The sequence below is a fragment of the Phytophthora sojae genome (genome assembly GCF_000149755.1).
Source record: "Phytophthora sojae unplaced genomic scaffold PHYSOscaffold_12, whole genome shotgun sequence".
Taxonomy (NCBI): Eukaryota; Oomycota; class Peronosporomycetes; order Peronosporales; family Peronosporaceae; genus Phytophthora; species Phytophthora sojae.
This window is the reverse complement of record NW_009258126.1, coordinates 1,268,142-1,277,533: the sequence shown is the minus strand read 5'-3', so window position 1 is coordinate 1,277,533 and position 9,392 is coordinate 1,268,142. Positions and strand designations below refer to the sequence as shown.

The 9,392-nt window shown below is 57.1% G+C and overlaps 2 protein-coding genes across 2 annotated transcripts; one reads left to right on the top strand and one right to left on the bottom strand.

The window, feature by feature from the left end:
• Positions 1-1,049: 1,049 nt before the first annotated feature.
• Positions 1,050-1,862, bottom strand: PHYSODRAFT_253678 (hypothetical protein; the record flags this gene model as incomplete). Its single annotated transcript, XM_009538824.1, has 2 exons — positions 1,050-1,393; positions 1,421-1,862. 2 exons carry the CDS (start codon positions 1,860-1,862, stop codon positions 1,050-1,052), a joined length of 786 nt encoding a protein of 261 aa, XP_009537119.1.
• Positions 1,863-2,340: 478 nt separating this feature from the next.
• On the top strand, positions 2,341-8,878 carry PHYSODRAFT_306690 (hypothetical protein; the record flags this gene model as incomplete). Its single annotated transcript, XM_009538823.1, has 4 exons — positions 2,341-2,758; positions 5,005-5,478; positions 7,713-8,192; positions 8,874-8,878. The coding sequence occupies 4 exons, from the start codon at positions 2,341-2,343 to the stop codon at positions 8,876-8,878; spliced, it is 1,377 nt and encodes a 458-aa protein (XP_009537118.1).
• Between the last annotated feature and the right edge of the window lie 514 nt (positions 8,879-9,392).

Sequence of the window (9,392 nt, the reverse complement as noted above, 5' to 3'; positions counted from 1 at the left end):
CACTTGAGGTGGCGTGCAGAAATCGAGAAGTGAAAACCTCAAACAACGGCTTGAAGCTTTGAGCAGTTGTGACCGAGATACCCGCACCCAGGTGCCAATCCGATGGGAGAACTTCCACATCGCTCAATCCAAGCCGGATCTGGCTTAGTCATCCACCCCCTTCACCAGTGCAAGAGACACGATGGTCGACGTCGGTTGACCCAAACACGAGGCTTGCTCGGACCCACCTCTCTCGTTATTCGTTCCGCCTTTTCCTCGATGCATCAAGGCGTGGGGGGATTAAAGTGTTTTCATTGTGTTAATGGACCAAAGTCATGAGGTGCTTTGGTTGAGAGCAAAGTGCCGAATGGCAGCCCCCAAAAGATGGCCCATTAACACACGGAAGCGCCATACCCCCAAGCCGATATTGGAAGTAGTCGTAGTTGTCACCGAAATCGGTGTTTTGTCGAGTAGATAGATGGACGAGTAATTGACGTAGCAAGAACGAGTTGAAGTGTTCGTGTATGCCTGTTCGTCTTTTTTGTCTTGTGCGTGCGTTCGCGTACGATCGTGGCGCGCTCGCGGAATGCGAAATTTCGGTTATTCTACTAAATATCAACATACTCGAGATCGTGTCAATATCTCAAACCAAATCAGATTCAAGTCATTTTTTTGACAACTGAAAATGTCAAATCATTGGAGACATTAGCGAACAATTACAAAAACGAAGCTGCTATCCGAAGTTTGATGTTCTCGACGAATTGGTGAGTGAATGCACATTTAACGTTGGCCGACGTTGTTCCGAATGTATCCCATGCACGCCATAACTGACCAGCCCAGCTCATGCATCCCGATACGACAATGTCAAGGTCAAGCACAGAATTACAAGGAACAAGAAAACGGGACCGAAAGCAACCAAAACACATCTATTGGCGCTGATTGCTAAAACCGCAGCCAGTTTTTGTCGACGCTACATTATACCTTGCACACGCTGTGGGCTACACTAGACGCCCATCCATATTTCACACGCAGGCGCGAGCCATGCTCGGACCTTCCGCTCTCGGAGCGCCTCACTTGCCCTTCGACTTGTCTTTCGACTTGTCCTCCTTCGACTTGTCCTCCTTCGACTTGTCCTCCTTCGACGGCGTCTTCTTCTCCTCCACCACCGCCTTGGGGGAGTCGTCTGCAGTCACAGACTCGGTGGCCGATTCCGTCAGGCCAGCGTCTCCGCCAGCCGTCGCGGACTCGTAGCCCAAGCCAACACCAGGGTAGCCATAGCCGTAGGTGTAGTCGTAGTAGTTGCCAGGGTAGTCGTAGTACGACGAGTAGTAGGTCGGGTAGTAGCCGTAGCCGTAGCCGTAGCCGTACGAGTCCGGGTAGTAGCCGTAGTCGTCGTAGTCGTCGTAGCCGTAACCTTAGATGTCCTTGCCGTAGTAGTCACCACGACCGTAGTAGTCCTTCTTGCCGTAGTCGTCGCAGTCGCCCCTGCCGTAGCTCTTGTAGCCATAGTCGTCATACCCGTAACTCGTGTGCTCGTAGTCGTCGTGGCCGTACTTGTCATCCTTACCATAGCTGTACGTGTCCGTGCCGTACTTGTCGTCCTTTTTGTCTTTGCCGTACTTGTCGTCCTTGCCGTAGGCATAGTCCGAGGACTCGGCCGCCTTGGCATCTTCGAGACGGCGGCGGCGGTAGTAGGACCGGCCCTTCTCGTGGTGGTGCTTCTTCGGGTCATGGTGCTCGCGCTGGTGTCCGTAGTCGTAGTCGTAGTTGAGGCCCAGACGGCGGCGATCGGGGGCTACGCCTCGGGCCGCACCCGCGTCGGTCGCGTGCAGGATAGAGGCGCTGACGCAGAGGCCCAGCACGACGAAGAAGTTGCAGTGCATCTTGGAACTGGTTGTTTGGTTGCTTGGTTGGTTGCTTGGTTGCGTGGTTGGTTGCTTGGTGGACGAGTGTGGAGCAGGAGGCGGAACGAATAATGAGAGAGGTGGGTCCGAGCAAGCCTCGTGTTTGGGTCAACCGACGTCGACCATCGTGTCTCTTGCACTGGTGAAGGGGGTGGATGACTAAGCCAGATCCGGCTTGGATTGAGCGATGTGGAAGTTCTCCCATCGGATTGGCACCTGGGTGCGGGTATCTCGGTCACAACTGCTCAAAGCTTCAAGCCGTTGTTTGAGGTTTTCACTTCTCGATTTCTGCACGCCACCTCAAGTGAATCACAGCCAGCTTCCGCTTCCGCTTCCGCAGACCTTTCGCCTTTTCGCCATGATGTCTCGACTCGCACTCGCACTTACGGTGCTAGCCTGTATGAACGGCAGCACTCTCGCACAAGGCCCACGCGGGCTGGGCCGCATGAGTCCCGCCATGGCTCGTGACCGGGAGCAGTTCGGCCAGGGCACCTTGTTTGGCGGCGCCAACACTTTCGGCGCAGGTCTTAGCGCAGGTGCTGGTGCTGGTCTTGGCGCAGGCGCAGGCCTTGGCGCCGTCGGAGGGGCTGGTGGTCTTGGGCAAGTCGGCGGCGCCGGTGGTGGTGGTGGTGTCGGTGGCTTTGGTCAGCTCGGCGGAGGAGGGTTTGGAAACGGCGGTCCGCTCGGCGGTCGATTCGGAGCTGCAGACAACGGTGCCGCACCGGGACTGGCCGCTGGCACGACTACGAACGGTTTTATTAGTGGGGCTGGAGCTGCCGGCGCTGGGGGAATGGGAGGCGTCGCGGGTCCGGGCAATGGCGGACTGAGCAGCGGTGGTCCGGTGACGCCCGCCCCGACGACACCGGGCGGTGCGGGTCCGACGTCCCCGAACGGAGCGGGTGCCGCTCGTGGCGCAGTTGGTGCTGGTGCCGCCACTGGCGCTGGAGGTTTCGGAGGAGCTGGTGGTGGTCTTGGAGGCGCTGGTGGTCTTGGAGGAGTTGGCGGTCTTGGTGGTCAAATGGGAGGAGGCATGGGCGGCTTTGGCGGACGCTTCGGAGGTGCCGGAGCCGGTGGATTCGGTGGCGCCGGTGCTGGTGTTGGTGGTGGAATGGGGGGTCTCGGCGGCTTCGGCGGCATGAACGGCGGAAGGTTCGGAGCCGGTGGACTCGGCGGTGGCTTGGGAGCCGCAGGGCAGTTTGGCGGTGGCGCGGGTCAGTTTGCCGCCGGTGGAGCGGCGTAGGAGATGGATGCACTATACGTTTTGGTCGAGTAGATAGATGGACGAGTAATTGACGTAGCAAGAACGAGTTGAAGTGTTCGTGTATGCCTGTTCGTCTTTTTTGTCTTGTGCGTGCGTTCGCGTGCGATCGTGGCGCGCTCGCGGAATGCGAAATTTCGGTTATTCTACTAAATATCAACATACTCGAGATCGTGTCAATATCTCAAACCAAATCAGATTCAAGTCATTTTTTGACAACTGAAAATGTCAAATCATTGGAGACATTAGCGAACAATTACAAAAACGAAGCTGCTATCCGAAGTTTGATGTTCTCGACGAATTGGTGAGTGAATGCACATTTAACGTTGGCCGACGTTGTTCCGAATGTATCCCATGCACGCCATAACTGACCAGCCCAGCTCATGCATCCCGATACGACAATGTCAAGGTCAAGCACAGAATTACAAGGAACAAGAAAACGGGACCGAAAGCAACCAAAACACATCTATTGGCGCTGATTGCTAAAACCGCAGCCGGTTTTTGTCGACGCTACATTATACCTTGCACACGCTGTGGGCTACACTAGACGCCCATCCATATTTCACACGCAGGCGCGAGCCATGCTCGGACCTTCCGCTCTCGGAGCGCCTCACTTGCCCTTCGACTTGTCTTTCGACTTGTCCTCCTTCGACTTGTCCTCCTTCGACTTGTCTTTCGACTTGTCCTCCTTCGACTTGTCCTCCTTCGACTTGTCCTCCTTCGACGGCGTCTTCTTCTCCTCCACCACCGCCTTGGGGGAGTCGTCTGCAGTCACAGACTCGGTGGCCGATTCCGTCAGGCCAGCGTCTCCGCCAGCCGTCGCGGACTCGTAGCCCAAGCCAACACCAGGGTAGCCATAGCCGTAGGTGTAGCCGTAGTAGTTGCCAGGGTAGTCGTAGTACGACGAGTAGTAGGTCGGGTAGTAGCCGTAGCCGTAGCCGTAGCCGTACGAGTCCGGGTAGTAGCCGTAGTCGTCGTAGTCGTCGTAGCCGTAACCTTAGATGTCCTTGCCGTAGTAGTCACCACGACCGTAGTAGTCCTTCTTGCCGTAGTCGTCGCAGTCGCCCCTGCCGTAGCTCTTGTAGCCATAGTCGTCATACCCGTAACTCGTGTGCTCGTAGTCGTCGTGGCCGTACTTGTCATCCTTACCATAGCTGTACGTGTCCGTGCCGTACTTGTCGTCCTTTTTGTCTTTGCCGTAGGCATAGTCCGAGGACTCGGCCGCCTTGGCATCTTCGAGACGGCGGCGGCGGTAGTAGGACCGGCCCTTCTCGTGGTGGTGCTTCTTCGGGTCATGGTGCTCGCGCTGGTGTCCGTAGTCGTAGTCGTAGTTGAGGCCCAGACGGCGGCGATCGGGGGCTACGCCTCGGGCCGCACCCGCGTCGGTCGCGTGCAGGATAGAGGCGCTGACGCAGAGGCCCAGCACGACGAAGAAGTTGCAGTGCATCTTGGAACTGGTTGTTTGGTTGCTTGGTTGGTTGCTTGGTTGCGTGGTTGGTTGCTTGGTGGACGAGTGTGGAGCAGGAGGCGGAACGAATAATGAGAGAGGTGGGTCCGAGCAAGCCTCGTGTTTGGGTCAACCGACGTCGACCATCGTGTCTCTTGCACTGGTGAAGGGGTGGATGACTACAGCCAGATCCGGCTTGGATTGAGCGATGTGGAAGTTCTCCCATCGGATTGACACCTGGGTGCGGGTATCTCGGTCACAACTGCTCAAAGCTTCAAGCCGTTGTTTGAGGTTTTCACTTCTCGATTTCTGCACGCCACCTCAAGTGAATCACAGCCAGCTTCCGCTTCCGCTTCCGCAGACCTTTCGCCTTTTCGCCATGATGTCTCGACTCGCACTCGCACTTACGGTGCTAGCCTGTATGAACGGCAGCACTCTCGCACAAGGCCCACGCGGGCTGGGCCGCATGAGTCCCGCCATGGCTCGTGACCGGGAGCAGTTCGGCCAGGGCACCTTGTTTGGCGGCGCCAACACTTTCGGCGCAGGTCTTAGCGCAGGTGCTGGTGCTGGTCTTGGCGCAGGCGCAGGCCTTGGCGCCGTCGGAGGGGCTGGTGGTCTTGGGCAAGTCGGCGGCGCCGGTGGTGGTGGTGGTGTCGGTGGCTTTGGTCAGCTCGGCGGAGGAGGGTTTGGAAACGGCGGTCCGCTCGGCGGTCGATTCGGAGCTGCAGACAACGGTGCCGCACCGGGACTGGCCGCTGGCACGACTACGAACGGTTTTATTAGTGGGGCTGGAGCTGCCGGCGCTGGGGGAATGGGAGGCGTCGCGGGTCCGGGCAATGGCGGACTGAGCAGCGGTGGTCCGGTGACGCCCGCCCCGACGACACTGGGCGGTGCGGGTCCGACGTCCCCGAACGGAGCGGGTGCCGCTCGTGGCGCAGTTGGTGCTGGTGCCGCCACTGGCGCTGGAGGTTTCGGAGGAGCTGGTGGTGGTCTTGGAGGCGCTGGTGGTCTTGGAGGAGTTGGCGGTCTTGGTGGTCAAATGGGAGGAGGCATGGGCGGCTTTGGCGGACGCTTCGGAGGTGCCGGAGCCGGTGGATTCGGTGGCGCCGGTGCTGGTGTTGGTGGTGGAATGGGGGGTCTCGGCGGCTTCGGCGGCATGAACGGCGGAAGATTCGGAGCCGGTGGACTCGGCGGTGGCTTGGGAGCCGCAGGGCAGTTTGGCGGTGGCGCGGGTCAGTTTGCCGCCGGTGGAGCGGCGTAGGAGATGGATGCACTATACGTTTTGGTCGAGTAGATAGATGGACGAGTAATTGACGTAGCAAGAACGAGTTGAAGTGTTCGTGTATGCCTGTTCGTCTTTTTTGTCTTGTGCGTGCGTTCGCGTGCGATCGTGGCGCGCTCGCGGAATGCGAAATTTCGGTTATTCTACTAAATATCAACATACTCGAGATCGTGTCAATATCTCAAACCAAATCAGATTCAAGTCATTTTTTGACAACTGAAAATGTCAAATCATTGGAGACATTAGCGAACAATTACAAAAACGAAGCTGCTATCCGAAGTTTGATGTTCTCGACGAATTGGTGAGTGAATGCACATTTAACGTTGGCCGACGTTGTTCCGAATGTATCCCATGCACGCCATAACTGACCAGCCCAGCTCATGCATCCCGATACGACAATGTCAAGGTCAAGCACAGAATTACAAGGAACAAGAAAACGGGACCGAAAGCAACCAAAACACATCTATTGGCGCTGATTGCTAAAACCGCAGCCAGTTTTTGTCGACGCTACATTATACCTTGCACACGCTGTGGGCTACACTAGACGCCCATCCATATTTCACACGCAGGCGCGAGCCATGCTCGGACCTTCCGCTCTCGGAGCGCCTCACTTGCCCTTCGACTTGTCTTTCGACTTGTCCTCCTTCGACTTGTCCTCCTTCGACTTGTCTTTCGACTTGTCCTCCTTCGACTTGTCCTCCTTCGACTTGTCCTCCTTCGACGGCGTCTTCTTCTCCTCCACCACCGCCTTGGGGGAGTCGTCTGCAGTCACAGACTCGGTGGCCGATTCCGTCAGGCCAGCGTCTCCGCCAGCCGTCGCGGACTCGTAGCCCAAGCCAACACCAGGGTAGCCATAGCCGTAGGTGTAGCCGTAGTAGTTGCCAGGGTAGTCGTAGTACGACGAGTAGTAGGTCGGGTAGTAGCCGTAGCCGTAGCCGTAGCCGTACGAGTCCGGGTAGTAGCCGTAGTCGTCGTAGTCGTCGTAGCCGTAACCTTAGATGTCCTTGCCGTAGTAGTCACCACGACCGTAGTAGTCCTTCTTGCCGTAGTCGTCGCAGTCGCCCCTGCCGTAGCTCTTGTAGCCATAGTCGTCATACCCGTAACTCGTGTGCTCGTAGTCGTCGTGGCCGTACTTGTCATCCTTACCATAGCTGTACGTGTCCGTGCCGTACTTGTCGTCCTTTTTGTCTTTGCCGTAGGCATAGTCCGAGGACTCGGCCGCCTTGGCATCTTCGAGACGGCGGCGGCGGTAGTAGGACCGGCCCTTCTCGTGGTGGTGCTTCTTCGGGTCATGGTGCTCGCGCTGGTGTCCGTAGTCGTAGTCGTAGTTGAGGCCCAGACGGCGGCGATCGGGGGCTACGCCTCGGGCCGCACCCGCGTCGGTCGCGTGCAGGATAGAGGCGCTGACGCAGAGGCCCAGCACGACGAGGAAGTTGCAGTGCATCTTGGAACTGGTTGTTTGGTTGCTTGGTTAGTTGCTTGGTGGACGAGTGTGGAGCAGGAGGCGGAACGAATAATGAGAGAGGTGGGTCCGAGCAAGCCTCGTGTTTGGGTCAACCGACGTCGACCATCGTGTCTCTTGCACTGGTGAAGGGGGTGGATGACTACAGCCAGATCCGGCTTGGATTGAGCGATGTGGAAGTTCTCCCATCGGATTGACACCTGGGTGCGGGTATCTCGGTCACAACTGCTCAAAGCTTCAAGCCGTTGTTTGAGGTTTTCACTTCTCGATTTCTGCACGCCACGCTCAAGTGAATCACAGCCAGCTTCCGCTTCCGCTTCCGCAGACCTTTCGCCTTTTCGCCATGATGTCTCGACTCGCACTCGCACTTACGGTGCTAGCCTGTATGAACGGCAGCACTCTCGCACAAGGCCCACGCGGGCTGGGCCGTATGAGTCCCGCCATGGCTCGTGACCGGGAGCAGTTCGGCCAGGGCACCTTGTTTGGCGGCGCCAACACTTTCGGCGCAGGTCTTAGCGCAGGTGCTGGTGCTGGTCTTGGCGCAGGCGCAGGCCTTGGCGCCGTCGGAGGGGCTGGTGGTCTTGGGCAAGTCGGCGGCGCCGGTGGTGGTGGTGGTGTCGGTGGCTTTGGTCAGCTCGGCGGAGGAGGGTTTGGAAACGGCGGTCCGCTCGGCGGTCGATTCGGAGCTGCAGACAACGGTGCCGCACCGGGACTGGCCGCTGGCACGACTACGAACGGTTTTATTAGTGGGGCTGGAGCTGCCGGCGCTGGGGGAATGGGAGGCGTCGCGGGTCCGGGCAATGGCGGACTGAGCAGCGGTGGTCCGGTGACGCCCGCCCCGACGACACCGGGCGGTGCGGGTCCGACGTCCCGGAACGGAGCGGGTGCCGCTCGTGGCGCAGTTGGTGCTGGTGCCGCCACTGGCGCTGGAGGTTTCGGAGGAGCTGGTGGTGGTCTTGGAGGCGCTGGTGGTCTTGGAGGAGTTGGCGGTCTTGGTGGTCAAATGGGAGGAGGCATGGGCGGCTTTGGCGGACGCTTCGGAGGTGCCGGAGCCGGTGGATTCGGTGGCGCCGGTGCTGGTGTTGGTGGTGGAATGGGGGGTCTCGGCGGCTTCGGCGGCATGAACGGCGGAAGATTCGGAGCCGGTGGACTCGGCGGTGGCTTGGGAGCCGCAGGGCAGTTTGGCGGTGGCGCGGGTCAGTTTGCCGCCGGTGGAGCGGCGTAGGAGATGGATGCACTATACGTTTTGGTCGAATAGGTAGATGCACACTGAATACACAATTGATGTAGCAAGAGTTGTTATACCTTTTGTGTTCCTTACTCTTTTTGGTTTGATTTGTTTTCATCTCGTGGGGATTATCTTGCGATGGTGGCGACTAATTTGTTAGGAGACTACAGTCGAGGGATTGCTTTCGTGCTATATATCGCTTCTTCAAAGCGAGCATCACCATAACAGCATGCTGTCATAAGCATTTACGTTAGCCGAATGTAATTTTCAGGTTAGGCTATTCAGATCTCAATACATGTATTATTTTTGATAGTTTGAGTCGGGATTGTGAATCAGATTGTGGATTCAAACCAATATTTCAAACCACCGAAATATAACAGTTGGAAACAAATGATATTTGATGACATTAGTCGATAATCCAGCAAACAATTGAAAATGCGAAGCTAACTGAGGAGGGGATTCCATCCCGAACGGCTAATATTGATGTCCAGGACAGAAATACAGCGACAATTAAAATCGGTCGAAACCAAACAAATCCATTTATTGGCGTGGCATTGCTACCGCAGACCAACCAGTTTTGTCGACGCTACATTATACCCGTGGTCAGATCGAACTGGTATGAATCAGTAACAGGTACGAACTGGTGGAGTGAAGTAAGGTGACCGTTAAGGCGGATAGGACCTGTACTAGCACAAAAGGTAAGTCTTATCATTTTGTACAAGCTGCAGGTTGCCTGCAGACGCCGAGACACTCGCGAAGAGAGTTGTCACTGACAGGAGCAGGACGTGCTCATGGCTTGTTAACCCTTCTAAAATTCTAAGTTGATATACAG